Source organism: Panthera leo, chromosome A3 (assembly GCF_018350215.1).
Source record: "Panthera leo isolate Ple1 chromosome A3, P.leo_Ple1_pat1.1, whole genome shotgun sequence".
Classification (NCBI taxonomy): Eukaryota; Metazoa; Chordata; class Mammalia; order Carnivora; family Felidae; genus Panthera; species Panthera leo.
This window is the reverse complement of record NC_056681.1, coordinates 121077818-121097613: the sequence shown is the minus strand read 5'-3', so window position 1 is coordinate 121097613 and position 19796 is coordinate 121077818. Positions and strand designations below refer to the sequence as shown.

The 19796-nt window shown below is 35.4% G+C and overlaps 1 protein-coding gene across 6 annotated transcripts in view; it reads right to left on the bottom strand.

Moving 5' to 3' along the window:
- The window catches only part of ATAD2B (ATPase family AAA domain containing 2B), a 167095-nt gene that overhangs the window by 19452 nt on the left and 127847 nt on the right, over nucleotides 1-19796 (bottom strand). For 5 of the 6 annotated variants that reach the window (XM_042933579.1, XM_042933576.1, XM_042933577.1 and 2 more), the window contains 3 exons: nucleotides 15278-15413; nucleotides 13112-13308; nucleotides 9868-10027 (listed from right to left, as the gene is read on the bottom strand). In XM_042933579.1, the coding sequence (XP_042789513.1) occupies nucleotides 9868-10027; nucleotides 13112-13308; nucleotides 15278-15413 (493 nt within the window). The remainder of the gene's footprint in view (nucleotides 1-9867; nucleotides 10028-13111; nucleotides 13309-15277; nucleotides 15414-19796) is intronic. The other variant, XM_042933578.1, reaches the window with a different exon arrangement.

Genomic DNA, 19796 nt, shown 5'->3' with positions numbered 1-19796 from the left:
AAGATAATTCTCTAGTTTCTTGCATGAAAAATGGGAAAATGAAAAGTAACACAAAGATGCAAAAACTAGAGAATAAATAAAGACAGAAGGAGGAAAAGAAGTTAGAAATTAGAGTTAAGTTTAAAGAGGTTTAGTCTGGATACACGTAAAAAATATCCAAAGGAGGTATCATGAATATATGGAGATAAATGAGTAAGATCTCACAAACTTATGACCCAAAAACCACAACAACTGTGTAATCTGAATTTATTATTTCACATATTGTACTTCCCTAAATCTTTTTTTAAAAAACTAGATCTATTATGGTATAGAAAAGATATATTAAAGTACACATATTTAAAGTATACATTTTGATCACACCAAAAAAATACCTAGAAATAAACTTTAACAAAGAAATGAAAGACCTATACTCTGAAAACTATAAAACAGTCAGAAAACAAACTGAAGGTAATACAAACAAATGGAAAGATATCCAAGCTCATAAATCGAAATAATTAGTATTGTTAAAATGTCTATACTACCCAAAGCGATCTACAGATTCAACACAAAAAACCTAACCCTATCAAAATACCATTTTTCACAAAACTAGAACAAATAATACTAAAATGTGTATGGAACCACAAAAGACCCTAAAGAGCTGAAGCAATCTCTGAAAAAGGAAAACAAAGCTGGAGGTATCACAATTACAGATTTCAAGATACACTACAAAGCTGTAAGAATCAGAACAGTTTGGTACTAGCACAAAAACAGACAATACAACAGAATAAAAAGCCCAGAAGTAAATACAAACTTATATGGTAAATTAACCTATGACAAAAGAGGCAAGAATATACGTGAGGAAAAGACAGTCTCTTCAACAAATGGTGCTGGGAAAACTGGACAGTTATGTGCACAAGAATGAAACTGGTCCACTTTCTTACACCATACACAAAAATAAACTCAAAATGGATCAAAGACTTAAATGTGAGACCTGAAACCATAAAATTCCTAGAAGAGAACACAGAGAAGTTCCCTGACATCACCCACAGCAACATTTTTCTAAATATGTCTCCTCAGGCAAGGGTAACAAAAACAAATTTAAGCTATTGAGACTACACCAAAATAGATGGTTTATTTTTGACAGTTTATTCTTAATGTGATTTATGTGACTGTTAGTAAAGTTGCTGTTTATTTTCTACCTGTCCCATATGCTCTTTGTTCCCTTTTCCCTCTTTCTCTCACTTCATTTGGATGTGTACTCATTTACGATCCCATGTTATCTCCTTGTTGGTTTATTAGCTCTAATTATTTGCTGCACTACTGCTAGCCCTGTGTGAGCTTGAAGGAATATTCCCTTTCTCTGGTCTCAGGTCGTTTCCTCAGATGTATACACCAATCAGTATTCAGCTGCCGACTGGAGGAGGCTCTTCTGATCTCCAGAGTGCTCTCTCTGGGCAGATTTCTTTCTTTATACTCTGAGAACTCTACCTACTATGACCTTATATTCCCAGCTCTGTCTCTGTCAGGTCCACTTCCAGACTCTGCCTGGGCCCTTCCTTCCTGGACTACGGTCTGGAAACTCTCCAGGCAACTACAGTGCTCAACTTCTGGTTTCTCATCTTTCGGAGATCACTGCCCTTCATTTCTTGCTATCCAATGGCTTCGAACTTGTTTTTTCATACACTTTGTTCAGTTTTTTCATTGTTTCAGGTAGGAGAGTAATTCAATCCCTTTTACTCCACCACAGCCAAAATCAGAAGTCTCCTGATAACTGTCAAATATTCTTTGAGAACCAAACTATAAAAGCTGTGTAAAAATCCAAAGTAGCATGTGTTTTAATTTTTCAAAATTATTGTTCGACTGTTATAAGTTTTAAGTTGCGGGGTGCCTGGGTAGCTCAGTCAGTTAAGATTCCTACTCGTGAATTCTTCTCAGGTCGTGTTCTCACCGTTCGTGAGTTCAAGCCCTGCGTTCAAGCGCAGAGCCTGTTTGGGACCCTTCCTCTCCTGCTTCCCCCCACCCTCCTCAGCGCACACTCTCTCACTAGCTCACTCCCTCTCAAAATGAATAAACATTTTTTTTAAAAAGGAAGTTTTAAGCTGCTTCAAATTTTAGCTACTACACATAAAAACCTACAATAAATACCCTTAGAAGTAGCTATACCTTCAAGCTGATAACACAATGTTTGTGGTGCAGGGGATACCACAATTTTCTGCCACTGACTTTCTACCTCAGCTTGAAAACAGCTAAGAAAGAGGTAAGATTAAATATAAAGCCATGATCTACCTAGCATATTATCACTCTAAAATTAACTCAGTAACTTTCTTTTTGCCTTTTTAAATATATGCCTCCCACCCATATTCCATTCCCAATTAAATGGGAAATGAATGAATGAAAAAAAAATTCCATAAAAATTTCCCACTGGTCTGAAGGACAAGGAATTTATTCTAAAGAGATCTGCATTTGATGAGGAAACAATATTTTTCATGTGCCTATCATAATTATTTTCTATCATAATTATTTTTAATCATTCTTGTCTTAGAGCTGTGTTTTTGTTTATACACAGCAAAGAATCATAAGCTTACAAAATATTAAAACTAGAAGAGATGTCATGTCTTAGATCTTCATCTTTTTTGGAGATGTAGGGGGGTCATCTGAGATCCTTATAAGCATGTGATGAAAACGAAAAATTATACAGGTATACAATTTTGGATGTAGTTGTTCAGACTCTCTCATGGACATCATACCTAAAATCCTTGCTTTACAACTGTGCATGAATATAAGCTACATATTTACCAATTCTTTTGTCTTGTACTTTATGATCTTAAGATTCTCAAAATCCAGGTAATAAAACTACACACATTCGCTTTAAAGACAGAACTCAATCCACTCAGTTATGCCATATAACATTTGTGAGTTTGCATACAAATTACGTAATCTCTAAGCCCCAACCCCCTTATATCTATAAAGATATCACCATGTACATTTGCCTTCAATAAAAAGTAATGGCTATAAGGACAAATTGATGAGTATCTATAAAATTAACAAAATCACTAATTTTAAGAAAATGATAACTATTATCAATGTGTTAATGTTTCTTTTGTATTTTGGCAAACAGAAGTATATTAGCTAGGTTTTATTTTTTCAATAAAATTATTATGAAAGGTTAGTAAGGTTTTAAAGAAAAATTAACTTTTTTTAATCTTTATTATTTTTGAGACAGTGAGAGACAGAGTGAGAGCAGAGGAGGAACAGAGAGAGAGGGAGACACAGAATCCGAAGCAGGCTCCAGGCCCCAAACTGTCAGCACAGAGCCCGACACGGGGCTCAAACTCACAAACCGTGAGATCACGACCTGAGCTGAAGTCGGACACTTAACTGACTGAGCCACCCAGGCGCCCCAAGAAAAATTAATTTTTATGAGATGATTTTTTTCATCCCAAATTACTTCATAATTAAGAAATTTTATGTATTTATTGGCTTATATCTGCATTATGTTATCATGTCTCCATTTTATAATTTCTATCTAATCTGAAACTCCTTCAATTGGAGAACAATTAGTGAAATTTACTGACTGGCCACATTTGCTAAGAATATGCTCCATATAGGTGCCTACAGAGATCCTGTTCCCTATCAGCTTAGAGTCTAAAACAAGGGATAGGGATATGTAAACAAGTAACTACTTCAGGTCATGGGAGTGGGGTAAAGAAATGGGTATTAAATGTCTCAGAAAAGTTATACAGTGCTATGATTCCAAGATGGAAGGATTACTCAATAATGGGAAGGACCAAAAACAAAATCTTCCACGAATGTAGCATTTAATATTCCTTGAAGGCTAAGGATTTTAAAAGATATATGTAGTTTTAAAAACAATGTACTCTATATAACTGACACCTCAATGAAACTGGTTGAAGAATAAAAAAGTGTCGGGGCTCCTGGGTGGCTCAGTCGGTTGAGAGTCTGACTTTGGCTCAGGTCATGATCTCTCAGTTGATGAGTTTGAGCCCCGCGTCGGGCTCTGTGCTGACAGCTCAGAGCCTGGAGCCTGCTTCAGATTGTGTCTCCCTTGCTCTCTGCCCCTCCCCCACTAATGCTCTGTCTCTGTCTCAAAAATAAATAAACATTAAAAAAAAAATATGTTCACACTCCCAGCAGGGGCAATACATTTAACAAAGGTACCCTAGGTTCCAACAGTAAGACAAGAACCTACATTGAGATTGGGATCTATATTTCCTACAGGAGGATCTCCTAGGCTTCTCTCTCTTCTCATTCTATATACTAACTACATGATCTCATTCACTCTTACACACTGATGATTCCAACCATGTTTCTTGCCCAAATGTCTCCCAACCTCTAGAACCATATATACAACTACTATTCTATAATGTCTGCATTTTACCTGGGTGCACCAAAGATTATCTCATACTAACACATCCAAAATTAAAGTTAGCATACTGCCCATAAACCTGTTCCTCCATTGGTTTACTTCTCATATTCCTTAAATACTCAGATCAAAAACTCAGGAGTCATTTTGATTTCTGTCAGTCATATCTAATTTATCAATCACTAAGCCCTCTATGTTCAATCTCTGCTGCCACTGCAACTGAATTGTAATTGATCTTCTAACCATCATCTCTGCACTCCCTTGACCTTACCCCAAAACTGATACTGCCTTTAATACTATACTCTTAAATGCAAATCGAATTGTATCACCTTCTGTCTCAAAACCACCCAATGGCTCCTTATCATTTAGAAAAGAAACTCTGAAGTCCTTACACATGATCAAAAGAAGACGGGGAACTTCCTATGACATTTAGTTATCTGCATGACACTCTCTACTCAGTAGAATTTAGGCATCTTAGAGGCCAGAGCTGTATATTCTCAGTACTGACCACAGTTTATCCATAAGAGAATACTTCATGAATGGAGACTCGGCGAGGAGGAGAGTAGACTTCCCAACACTCCTCCACTCTAGGGACTCTATTCTCCAACCACCTTTGCTTTCTTTTTCTAACTTTGTACACTACTTCTCTCAGGCTGGAATGAATGCCCTACCCAATCTTACTCAACTCCATGTAGGGTCTTCTCCTCTGTGCTCCACTCACACTGTGCACATAGTTCTAATAGAAACCTTATAAAACTGCATTATAATCATCTGTGGTCACTTGAAGACAAGATCATAAAAATCATAAAATCATAATCACCACCTCTATACTATCTCTATACCTTAAAAATCTATTATAATTGTCATTTGTATTTGTCATTCCTATAATAGAGTAAGTTTCTAGATAGTAAGGACTGTGGCTTATTTATCTCTATATATATAACTTTTAGGGGCTGACCTGGGTTCCCCTCCACCACTCAAAGTTCGTATGTCAAAGCTCTAATCCCTAGTACCTTAGAATGTGGCTATATTTAAAGCAGACCCTTTAGGGGCATCTGGGTGGCTCAGTCGGTTAAGTGTGCTGATTTCTGCTCAGGTCATGATCTCACTGTGAGATTGAACCCCACTTCAGGCTCTGCACTGACAGGCCCTGTCCCACCTGTGCTCACTCGCTCACTCTCTCTCTCGCCCTCTCTCTCTTTCTCAAAATAAGTAAAAAAAAACTTAAAAAATAAAATGAAGTAGAACCTTTAAAGAGGTAATTAAGATAAAATAAGGTTGTAGGGATATGTTCTAATCTATCTGTGTCCTTACAAGAAGGGGAAATTTGGACAAAGAGATACCAGGGGTGCACGCACACAGAGAAAAGACCACATGGGGACGCAGAAAGAAGGTAGCCATCTGCAAGCCAAAGAGAAAAGCGTCAAGAGAAACCAAACCTGCTAACACTTTCATTTTGGACTTCTAGCTTCCAGAACTGTAAGAAAATTAATCTCTGTTTTTTAAGCCACTTTTAGTCTGTAGCATTTTGTTATGGAAGCTCTAGCAAACTAAAACCATAACACAGAGCATAATGTATCTGCCACACAGTAATTATTCAACATTTATTATGTCTGAGTATCTCTACCACAAGAGGCAAGGATTGTCACAGTCGTCTTTGTATTCTATGCACACAGCTCAGTAACTAGTACATGGTACTCATAAATACTAATAAAGAATACGAATGAGTATGGCTAAACCAGAGCCCACAGAGGGATCCAAAAGCTGGAGTGAAGCTGTGAGCTTTTATTCTTAAGCAACTAGTACAAAATGGAAGATTTTGAGAAGACTCAAGACTAGGGCTGAAATTTCAGCAAAATTAGCTAAATGACAGAATGTATGTGAATGCAACTGAGGGCTAGAAAAGAGACACAAGACACAGAATGGGGAAGAGTTAAACATATGTATCACATATCTGTAAGAAAATAATTAGGGTCAAATATCTGATACTAGTTACATTTAGCACAAGTTGAAATTCTTTTGGCTAACATATTTAATTTCTGTCCACATCATCCTCAAGGGAGAGAATCTGGGTAAACACTTAGGCAACATGTATAGCCTTCAGAATACTGGCTTTTGTCTTCTATGTATATGCTAGTTTTTTGTTTTCCCAAATGGCCAAGGGTTCTACAAAACAGAACACTGTAAGCTTTCAAATACTCATGGGAGCTTGTAAAAGTAATACAACATTCATGTAATTTCCACTTGCTACACAACAGACCCTGAGGTTGTTTTCCTAATACATAACAAGTGGTTCTGCTGCTAAGAAAAAACCAGGCCTCTTAACGTAAAGATATGAAATAACTTGAACAGAGCCAAAATGATGTTTTTGAATTATATCAGACTTTTTTGCATCTAAAACAGTGAAGAAACAAAGTTACAAGTGTACCATGTCAACTCTGAGATACAGCCATGTTCTTTGATTATACAACTGCATTGGATAGGAAAAGGTTATTATGCACCAGAAACCATTGCTTCTTTCTTAAAAGTAGTGTTATTTCAATGTGCTTATAATTAAGTAACATGTGGGGAAAAATCTGGATTAAACTTCTAAACTGGCTTTTTCTAACCATTCAAATATTTATTTTTTACAATCAGTCCCTAAATTTTTTCTAAAATAGATTAAATTTTCAATGTGGTTCAGGGAATATAATATGCAGCAATTGGTACCCACTAAGCACCTAATCATAAAAAATTAAAGCACAATTTCAATAATAATAATGATAATAATAAAAATACGACTACTAACTTCTATGGAACACTTACCATGTCTCTGGCACTATGCTAAGGGCTTAAGGTATTTAGGTTGAACCATATGAAAATCATGGTTTTTAAGGTTTAACCTAATACATTTTCTCATTTAACCCTTACAATGACCCCCGTGAGAAGAATACCATAATTATCCCTATTCTGCAGATAAGGATACTAAATTTAGAGGACTAAACTCGATTGTGTTAATGAACTAGGAAACTGCAGAATGGGGACCAACACTTAAGTATAAATCCAAAGTCTAAGCTCTTATTTACTACAGTTTCAGCAACCTCTGTGTCTTGAAAACTAAAACACAGTATAGGCACTCAGTACTCTCATACTTTGCTCAATGCCACTATAGACACTTGTGCAGACTGGACCCTCACCAAGGGCTCCAGCAAGGAAATCAAATGAAGCTGACATCCAGCCCATTCCTCTCACCACCCAAACTGTGATCCTGTTGCAGGATGCCATCTACACAGAAGAATGAGATTCTCTCGTTCACATAAAATTGTTATACTGGCTAACAGTGACCCTGATGCTGCTGGTAAAAGAAAAAAAATTGTGAGAAGAATTTAACAATACAGATTAAAAGGCTTAAAAGAGATATATACATCCCTTGATTCAAAAATTTCACTTTAAGAAATTCATTCTAAGGAAATAGCTAAGGATGTACATAAAATTTATGCTACAAAGACAGTCATCAGTGTTATAATAGAGGAAAAAACTAAAAAATCTAATATGTCCATCAATAGGGTATTGGCTATTACAGTACATCTATGTGATTAAAATAATGTCTTAGAAATATATTAGCTCATAAGCTTTTCACAAAATACTGCATGAATGACAAAGTTTATAAAAATTATGTTCTTATTTTAATAAAGATATGCACGTAAGTATTCCATATACAATACATCTGTGTAAGAGAAAGAAAGAACACAAGATAATGGAATTAAAGGTTACTTTAATAATCTGTTTTTAATCTTTAGAAATTTTTCTATACAACATATATAAAAAAAAGTCAAAATGAAGCAAAAGAAACAAAAACTAATGAGGCAAATGTCCTAATACAAAGCTTAAGAACTGATACCAGGTACAGCTATGTAAAATTTCATTCTGCCTCTTAACTTGGTATTAGGATGTGTGATTTACTGTGCTCTAAATTTAGATAAGAAATACTTAATTTCATTTGAAAATGACAAATACAGGTTCTAACATGTAGCCTAAGAACTACTGCCCATAAATACAGAAACAAAGCAGAAACTGTATACTAAATACTTTAGATGACTGAAACTTACATACATTCGTAAGAAATAAAAAAACATCTTTGATGTGTATCACCTGTTGAAGAACAGAATTCTCAATAGGTTGAGAAAGAGAATAACAGCCCCTGCCAGCTGGAAATTGGACTGGCGCTATCAGCTAGGCCTTGGTGTACTCATATCAAATACAAACAATTTTATAGAACACAACCTCAGAAAAGGCCACTCTGTGACCATGATGAATCAAGATAAAGCAAGAGCACCCCAAAATCATATGTAAACATAGACAAAAGTATGAACATTGTCCCAGCCACAAAAATAACTTAGTATAATCCTATCTTGGAGATTATGAGTGACCACTGCTTCTTTACCTATCACAGTTTTGGCCTTCCTCCATTCTTCTTGTCTTCCAGGTTCTTAAAATACCTAATCACAAAATTACCCCCACTTCCCAATAGCATCCAATCTACTGTAAAGTCATACTTAAATCCTCTCCAAAATTCTTAACACAAGCTCAAATCCTATATTGTTCTACATGATACATATTCTTCCTTGTTACAAGGAATCAGTAAATTCATCTTGTTTAACTACAGATATGTTCCTGGCGGTCCTCCCTGAAGGGCACTCAAAGAGCTGGGACTACAGATTTCAGTACAGGGTGGAATTAGGAACAAAACAATAAATTTACATTAAAAATACCCACAATCCATAGAATACATACTGTCTACCTAAAGGGGTCTTTTACTATGTAAACATATCCTATAATGAGTTCTCACCAATTTAGAATTCCCAGTGTTTATCAGCAATGGTGGTGTTGACTAAATAAACAAACTTTGGAAGGAAAAATAAGATTAAAACAGAGAGGGAAGCAAACCATAAGAGACTCTTAAATACAGAGAACAAACTGAGGGCTACTGGAGGGAGGTGAGTGGGGGTATGGGCTAGATGGGTGATGGGCATTAAGGAAGGTACTTGTTAGGATGAGCACTGGGTGTTCTATATAAGTGATGAATCACTGGGTTCTACTTCTGAAACCAATACTACACTGTATGTTAGCTAACTTGAATTTAAATAAATAAATATCTTTATAAATCTAAGCAGATCTCTTAAAAAAGTGTTTATATCAAATTCTCAATTACCCAGTTTTCCACCCTACCTGAACAAAGCAAGAACCTAAGTACAAAAGGTAAAAAGTAAATGAAGAAACTAAACCCTGAACAGAATACTTAAAATAATAAAATCCTCTAATTTAAATCCATTACTTAATTTAATAAATTAATTTAGTAATTAAATTTAAGTATATTATGCATTCCTCTTCAAAAAGTTTCTAAATACAATAATATATCATTAAAACCAACTTATCTATCTGAGACATCGGCATACTTTAGTATTTAAACTTTCAAATATCTTCTCATTGATCACCAAAGTGAACCTTGCCCACTGCATGCTTACCTCCTGGGTCCTTATCTGGATTGTACTCTAAAGCATTGCTACAGATGAGGTCAATATCTTTCAGAAAATCCTTAGCAGTCAGGTAATTATGCTTATCAATTTTAGTTATTACTGTCGATAAATCCATTGGTTCCTTGATTACTTCAAGATAATCTGAAACCTAAAACAAACAGGATTATTTTAATGAAAATTACTTCTGCTATTTCACATGATCTACTCATAAAAACACAAAATAAAACCATAAAATTATTTAAAAATTCAATCTAAAGATCTAAAAAATAATTACAAATAAGGATAAAATTGTAGAGCAATTTACGCTACTAAAGTTACTACTTTGAAGTCATACTTTCCATGAAAAGCTTCAGTTTCAAGTCATATCTAAATCAACTCTGAAATGTTTCTCATCTTGAAATATAAAACCAATTTGTGTCAGCTGTTTTTGCCCCCAGGCCTTTGTACATACCTGAGAAGAGAATGTATGGGTAAAAGCACCCAATAAGTATCAATGCATGTTACTTCAAGAAATTTTTTTAAAGGAAATTAAGAAACATAGATTTTTCATATTATTTATTAGAAAAGTTCTCTGGTAAATCTCTTTAAAATCTTTAAACAAAACAAAACAAAACAACCCCCCCCACCACCACCACCAAAAAAAAAAAAAAAAACCACTTTCTTTCTCAATTTTCCAGGGTGAATTGTTTCATGGAAAGTGTTTTCTGCTCCTTTGGAGTCATTACAAACATTTTGAGTCAATTATATAACAAAAATAAGTATTGCTTTCATGACTAGAAGATTTACTTGAACTTCCCTAATCATAAATAAATTCGTAAGTAAATGTGCTCTATTGTGCTGATTTTCTAAGAGATAACTCAAAATAGGAGCTATTAAGTCACAATTTGCCCAATGTTTTATATCATTTGACCACTAAGAAATCTCTTACCAACCTATCTCTACTGCCTCCCCCAATGCATATCTCAAATCAAGCAATCAGGTCTGATATAAAAACAGTCTTAGAAACATCTACTTACTCCAGAATCAAATTCTGGAGCTAGGATAATTTCCACTCTTTGAAACTAAAGGCTACTTTTTCTCCATTGCAAATACACACATACACACACAAACACACAAAAACACACACAAACACACACATACACTCTCTCACACACACATACGCACGCATATATACATATTTTATACACGTTTTAAAATGTTTAGGTTAACTGTGTGTGCATGTTTTATTGTTGAACTTCTAGGAGTCAAAAAGCCAGTCAATCTCCTTATAGGGGAGGTAATGAAGCTATAATGAACAAGCGATAGTTCAGAAGGTATTATTAGTTGGATTCTTGGCCCTGGCATTGGCATGCCTTGAGTACATGTGGAAAATGTCTATTAACTGCAAAGCACTACAAAAATTTATACTAGTAAAGATGATAAAATTTTTGTTCTAATATTTAATTTTAAATTCTACATTTATTTTCTAAACTTTTCTTTCTCTGAAGTCTGCTTTGGAATTCCATAGTTTTTAAACATTTCAAATTCATTATTTGAATATAAATGTTTATGTTTTAGGTTATTTAAATGTTATCTTGTTTTCCCCTCGTGTTTCACACAGACCTCTCTATCTTTTCAGCTTTAAGAACAAAGAACCAGTAGCAGAATGAACATAACAAAGAATAAAAGAGAAAATAAGAAACATAGCCCTTGAATAAAAGTTTTATCTGACCCAGATTTTTCTATCCCTTTCCACTGCCTTACCATCATTTATAAAACTTTTACTCTATCACACATGGCATTTGAAATCTGACCATCTCTTCTGGTTAGAAAGAGAGTTCTCTGGAGGAAAGGCAAAACTGGTTTAGTGCAGGAGGTTGACTTGAGATCAAGCCCTTATCAAATAAGTGTCAGAGGCCCATACCCAATTTGAAATAAAAATAAACATCTAAAATAATCCTTAAAGTTGGGCTAAAAGTTTTAACTTATCTGAAAACACTAAGAGGTGAAGAAAAATGTTCCACAAATGTAAAATGGTATGTATTAATTGCAAAAGCAAATTAGCAATTCCTGTCATTTCGACAGAAAATTTAAGGTAGCTATGATATAAAATAAAGAATGCAGGCTTTGAATTTCAAAAAAACCTCCGAGTCTTGGCTATGTCGCTTGCCTGTGAGCCTCAGTTTCCTCAGCTGCAACTTAAAAATAATGATTCTGTGAGGTTGTTAAAAGGATCAAATGGATAAAACTATGTATTTTGGATAAATATACAAATAAAATACAGATAGTTCCTCTACTCCCCCAAAAAAGGAAAATAGCTATTTTCAGAGGGGAAAAACAACACTGGTTCATTCTTCCCAGTCATAGATGAGGTAATGATTCCAAAGGAATCTGCTCAGGTCCAAAAGTACAGATTTCACAAGAAGTACACAACATTAAACTATGAATCATTGCAAAATTCAAATTAATAAAAAGATGAAGAAAAAACTTAAAACTAAAAACACCAAAGCTGTTCAAACATGGAGTCTGAACTATAAGAAGAAGGCCAGTAAAGACTGCATCGTGCTCATCCACATGCTATATTATCCCAGGATAAAACAAAACAAAAAAACAACAAATTTTAACTACGGTATTATAGTAGATTCCAAATGGAAAATTTCTTATCACCACAAACCATGCTCCCACAAGGACACAAAACAATACACATTGAAAGTGAGAAATTTTCCACTGGGAGCAGAGAAAATCCTTGCAGAAAAAAATAATTTTGGCATAAGATATGCTTAACATCAAACAGCATCTTAGTTACAGGCATTTCCAAAATATGAAAGACAAATTTCAGGTTTCTTAGCCACCTCTTTCACAATCGTATACATAATTTTGAAAATGCCAAAATTAATTGGTATGGATTGGTTAATACCAATATACTTTTTAAGAGCAAGATTTATCCTGGAATAAAAATAGTCTAGTATGGACATTTCACTAAAGTAACTTTTAATCCTCTTCTTACATTGAAGAGTAAGAGATCACAAAGACCAATAGTAAATAAGAGGACATACGAATTGGTCACTAATTTCATCCAAAAGTCACCAGATGTTTGCTGATGACATTGGTGGTTATCACATGGATTAAAATTTTACAGGCTAGGGGTAATATTCATCCATGCCTTTGCTTTTTTTCCTTCCAAAAAAAGATGTCAATATTTTTTTCTTTTAGCCAGTTCAACTTCACTGTTTGCACACTACTGAAACAAGACCTCTTCAATATCCACCGGTTTGCTGAAGATGTTAAAACGTTTATCCGTCGCCAGCCTCTTGGTTACATCCCTGAGAAACAACCGCAGCTCTCTTAAAGTATTTTCCTCCTGGTCCTCCATCCGGTTTTTTTCTGATTCTGATAACTGACGAGGTGGAGAAGGTAGTGCAAGAGGAAGCACTTCCATAGCACAAAGACCTGAAGAAAATAAAAGAAAATGTTAAGACTCCAACATGGCAGGGCCAGGACCTCAATTACTTTTCTGGCATTCTCTGAAAAAAGAATTCCAAATATGTGTGAACCACTTGCAAATCCAGCAAGTAAAAATTTGAACAGAAACCAACAGTATATTAGAGAAGAGAATTATTTCACAAAATAACTCACAGTAGGACTCCTTTAAATCGCAAATGATATGATTTTAAATAATTTGATTTTGAAATATTATTTACATACAACTTATGAGAAATATTTCAACTCAACAAAAATATCTTCAGGTGAAGAACTGTATACCAATTTGCTTAAAATCAATGTTGCTTAAAAACCTTCTTCTCAAAATGGGGTTGCCCGATATGCATGAAAGTGAAATGGGCAAGTAACAATTCTTTGATCCTTCCCACTCCCAAAAGAGCTTTGATTTTAGACAAGTCTTTTCTACTCTGATATTCTCAATACAACATAGTAGGGGTAGTGAATGGCACATACCTGTGTAGGGAGCAAAAAAAAATTAGGAACTAAAACAAGAATCCCAAAGACATGGATAAGATGGAAAATCCAGTCTACAGTGTTATATGTAAAATTTACAGTATTCATTTCCGCCTGAACAAACACAAAATCTTCTTAAAAAGTAAAGTATTAACTTTCCTAAACACATTATTCCCTAATTCCTTAAAAGTTTTTCCCAGTATCACACTGAACTTCAGGATTAAAATTCTAAGGATTCTTGCTGATTTCTAAATAGCCCCTAAGACAAAAAATGAAAGTAAATAGAAGCAACTCAAAAAGAAAAAGAATTATGTTAATCCTTAACACAGAATATTCAAATCTTTGAGACTAAAATGTATCTGAGAACAAGTAAGATACCTTATTAAAATGAATCATTACATAATAAAATATTTTAAGTACTGTTATTTTGATTAACAGGAAGCAACACCCAACAATCAGAAGGTGTAACTTCCATATTTAATTTTCCAAGGTTGCTGGGGGGGTAAACTCACAACTATAGCCATATGATAGGTGCTCATTTTTAGAACTCTGAGAAAATGTGGAAAGGAGTCACTAAAGAACAATAAAATAAAGTGTTGGATAATATAATCAGTAAAAAACAGAAGTAGAACAAATATGGAAAAGGAAGGACTTGGAAGGGGTGGAAATGTATTTAACATCCTACAAGAACCACAATGAGAAACATAAAAGAACAAGGGGAAAGATGCTTAAAAACTTCTAACAGGATTGTTATTTTCTAGAAGAAGCTGAGAGATTACAAAGAGGACCTTATCTTTACACATCTTTAAGATTAGAAACAGTCTTTTGATTGACCCAGAATGCATTCCTTTCTTAGGCCAGGGGGCTGAAATTTGAAATATTATGCTATTAGCCCAAATCCAAGAAAACTCTAATGCTTAAAACAAAGCCATGATAGGTTTCCAAGTGCCTCGCACAACTAACATTACAGGTGCTCAATAAATACTTGAAAAATTAGTAAGCCAGAAAAGGCAAACATTCCGATCAGCTCTTGACCTATCACACCTACTCTGACCCACAACGTAATCAGCACACGACCTGGTGTTCTCAATCTTACAGTTTAAGTCCCCTGTACTTGAACTGACTAAAACAGAGCAGAACCAAAGACTTTTTTTCTTCAACTTTTTAAGCCTCAGAATGTGAAATCTACCAGAGTAACTGGATTGAAATGATAAGGTGAATACTTCATTAATGGTCACCTGTTAATAAAGCCTTAACAATGAGGCTGTACTTCCCAATCTCAAGTCGGGTAAACACAACGACCACTTCCGCATAGGTCCATCTAAAGGTAAGGAGAATCTAAAAAACTGACTTTATTTCCACAAAGAAATGGTTTTTTTAAAAAGTGACTCCAAGAAGGGGCATTCTTAACTTCACTCCCCATCCTCCCTCTCCCCCATTTTCCTAAAGGCTTTAGGAACTTTACCAGTGTGTTTCCTTCGTGGTGGAGCCATTGATGCCTGATTGAGAATCAATTCTTGGAAAAATTTTCTTCTGTCTTCTTCAATAGGCCTTTGAATATACAAGACCTCTTCATACTGTATTCTAAAGATACATTTAACCTACACACATACACATACACACAAAGACATTAAATATATAAAGAATTAAAAGCTTACTTATTATACCAAACTATAATTTCTTCAACTTCCAGTACCATTTTCAATTTTCATTCATGTGGGATTAGGGTTAACCTCATCCCAGGCTATGCTGTTGAGAGATTCAACCTCATGGACTAAACAGTAATGAGAGAATGATCAGTTGCCCAAGTCGTTAATAAATTATACTATACCTGGGAGAGTCAGCAAATAGTAGCAAAAAGGATAATTGATCATAATAGTTAGATGGCAACAATCTCAAAGGACTTTTGTGTTAGAGCTAGACAGTAATTACCTAGAATCTACATTAGAGAGCTGAAACCATGCTAACAGCACTGCCTTCTCTTATGTTCTTTCTGTGTACTTCCCATCCAGTCACTTCCTTTCCTGGGCTCTTTTCATACCAAGTCTATTCCACTGAATCCTCCAGAATCCTGGTTTCACTGCAAATAAACTATACCTTCAGTTTCTCCCCAGAATGCTCCACAATAACACCACCTTCCACACAAAACTCCCAAACAATATTAAGCCAGTCATTCTCACATACCTCACAGTTCCTTCCTACTGGTGATTACCTACCTCTCCTTTATTTACCTGCTGTATAGAGGCTTTGACCCCAGATGTCCCCCTTGCAATATAGGCTGTTGAAATCCTCCACATCATCCATATTAATCTACACGCTTTAATTTTTATGTTTTTCTAGAAGGTCTATATTCCACTTCTAGACACCAAACTCCCTAAGAATAGAGATCATTTCTTACTCATCTGTCTTCCTATATGTACCACAGTGACTGGTACATACTAATGTTTAATTAGCATGGACTGAATGAGTAAAGCCTGTATTTTTTTTTTCCTCGCCCAGATCAACTGGAAACTGCAAATGGGAAAAGGTTATTAATAAGGAAAAAAGAACCAACTACGAGACAATGAGGAAACACTGGATGAAAATTCAAGGAATCAGATCCTAGCCCAAATTTAGCCACACATTTAAGGTAAACTACATAATCCGTTTAATTTGTCATGTCTAACTACTTACTAAGAATTCCTAAATATTATTTCAATCGAACTTATAACAATGAGGTATGTAGGAGTCCTTCATTTTACAAATGAGAAAACTTAGACTTGGAAAGGTTTAAGTAACTGGATTAAGGTCACAAAGTAGAAGTAAAGAGAGAACACTAGATCACATAATCTCTAAAGGCCTTTTCCAGCTCTAAAATTCTAAGACAGAAAAGACACAATCAATGAAAAGCAGAATTCAAAAATTTGCATAGAGAACTATCTACCTCAACCCAAAGCCAAATCCTTTTAAGAGTTTATAAAATTTCACCCTGTCTCCAATATATTTTTTTTTTTTGTAGACTACTCTCATGTACAATTCCCCCAACCCATTGATCTATGCTTCACTGACCTTTCTTCAAAAGTTCTGGCAAGCAAATTTACCAGTGCACACCCACTGTGTGCTAAATATAATGTCAAATAGTGCAATTATAAGCTTGAAGAAAATATAGTTACTTCCTGCTGTCAAGGATCTTAAAAGTTTCATAAGAAAGCATTATAGTACCACACCAGGAGTGTTGTAACACAGGCAGAGAAACAGAAGAGACTCTGCAAGAGTCTGCAAGAGGTAAGGGTGAAGAGGCATTAGATATAGCAAAAATAGCTAACATTAACTGGGTCTTGAAAAATAAACAAAATGCAATACCCTAGAAGTACCAGGATTTTGTTCAAGAGCAGCAAAACATTTAATTTCAGTTTTAAATATTCTTCCTTCTGATAATTGTTCAACATTGTGTTGAACTTTGTGAGTACAAAAGCATACCAAGAGTAAATCTACAGTAATCCCCTGATACTCCTGCCAGGTTATTACCAACAGCTTAGAATCCATCACTTTATAAGTAGGCTACATTTTACTTTAAATTTGCCCCTAACTTTATCTTCTGACATTCCCAGCCTCAAATTACATGCTGCAACTGAACACACCTCAGATAATTCCCTGAAATCATGTGCTTTCACACTGGCTCACAGTGGCCTCTATATGTGCTATCAGCTCTTTCCAACCCTGTTTTTAACTCTCTGCTCAAGCCAATGCTTTCTGGGTAATTCTTTCTCTGATTTTCTCAGATACACTCGGGCATACTATCTAATACCCCTCCAAACTTAAAAAAAAAAAAATTTTTTTTAATGTTTTATTTATTTTTGAGAGACAGACAGAGTGTGAGGAGGGGAGGGACACACACACACACACACACACACACACACACACACACAGAATCTGAAGCAGGCTCCAGGCTCTGAACTGTGAGCATACAGCCCGACACAGGGCTCGAACTCACAAACCATGAGATCATGACCTGAGCCAAAGTTGGACGCTTAACCGACTGAGTCACCCAGGTTCCCCCATCAAACTTTAAAGTTCAATGATTTTTAGTAAATTAATTCAGTTGTGCAATCATCACAAGTCAGTCTTAAAATATTTCCATTACCTCCAAAAAGCTCCCTTGTGTCCATCTAGCCCCAGTCTCCACATTCATACTCCCAGCCCAACAACCACTGATTTACTTCCAGTCTCCAGAGATTTACCTTTTCTAGAAATTGTGTATCAGACAATTGGTAGCCTTTCTGTCTAGCTTCTCTCAATATATCGAAGTGCACCTACATTGTAGAAAGTATCAGCAATTCATTCCATTTAATGCTGAACAGTATTTCCCTGGATGTATATACAATATTTCATTTTACCAATCACCAGTTAATGAATACTTGAGTTGTTTCCACTATTATGAATAATGCTAGTAGGAACATTTGCATTCAAGTCTTTGTGTGAACATAATTCTCTTGTGTAGTTACCTAGAATGCCAAGTTATAGCCTAAGTTTATGACTAACATCTTCAGAACTGCCAGTTTTTTTCAAAAATGGCTACACCGCTTTATAATTCCAACAGCAATATATTAGGCCTCCAGTTTCTCTACATCCTTGTCAACACTCCATATTGTCTAGTGATCGTACATACAGTGGTATCCCATTCCTGAATAACTAATGATCTTAAGAATATTTTCTTGGGGCGCTTGGGTGGCTCAGTTGGTTGAGCATGTGACTTCAGCTCAGGTCATGATCTCATAGTCCGTGAGTTCGAGCCCCGTGTTGGGCTCTGTGCTGACAGCTCAGAACCTGGAACCTGCTTCAGATTCTGTGTCACCCTCTCTCTGCTCCTCCGCTGCTCATGCTGTGTCTCTCTTTCTCTCTCTCAAAAATAAACATTTGGAAAGAAAAAAAGGACCTCTTCTTGTGCTTTATTAGCCCAAGAGAATACATACTCTTTGGCGAAATGTGTATTTAAATCTTCAGCCCATTTTTAAATTGTAGTGTTCTTTTTTTAACTTAATTGTGGTAAAACAGAATATAAAATCTGCTATTTTTATCATTTTTAATTGTACAGCCTATAGTATTAAGTATATTCACAATGTTATGCAACCATTATTACCATCTATCTCCAGAACTTTTTCATCCTCCCCAAGTAAAATTCTGTATCCATTAAACACTAACTCCCCACGCTCTCCCTTTTCCCAGTCCCTGGCAATCACCATTCTACTTTCTATCTCTATAAATCTGATTATTCTAGGAACTTTTTTAAAAAAGGAATCATGGGGCACCTGGGTGGCTCAGCTGGTTAAGCATATCTTGATTTTTGGCTCAGGTCATGATCTCACTCACTGCTCATGAGATCGAACCCCATATAGGGCTCTGTGCTAATAGCATTGGAGACTTCCCTCTCTCTCTCTGCCCCTCCCCTGCTTGACCTCTTTTTCCCTCTCTCTCTCTCTTTCAAAATAAATTAATGTTAAAAAAAAAAAAAGGAATCATGTATTTGTCCTTTTGTGACTGGCCTATTTAACTTAGCATAATGCCTCAAAATTTCATTTATGCTGAAGCATGTGTTAAAATTTCCTTCCTTTTCAAAGCTAAATAATGTTATATTGTATGTATATGCCACTTTTTCTTTATCCATTTGTCGAAGGACATTTGTGTGTTTCTACCTTTTGGCAACTGTGTCACGAACATGGGCATACAGATATCTGTTCAAATCCCTGCTTTCACTTCTTCTGGGTGTATACTCAGAAGCAGAATTGCTGGATCATATGGTTATTCTGTTCAACATTTTTAAGGAATCACTGCACCATTTATTTCCAATGAGACTGCACAACTTTATACTCAAGCGCTCCAATTTCTTCACATCTTGCCCAACATTAGTCATTTTTTGTTTTTATGGTAACAGCCTTCCTAATGAGTATTAACTGACATCTCATTGTGGTTTTAATTTGCATTTCCCTAATGAGTAGTGATGTTCA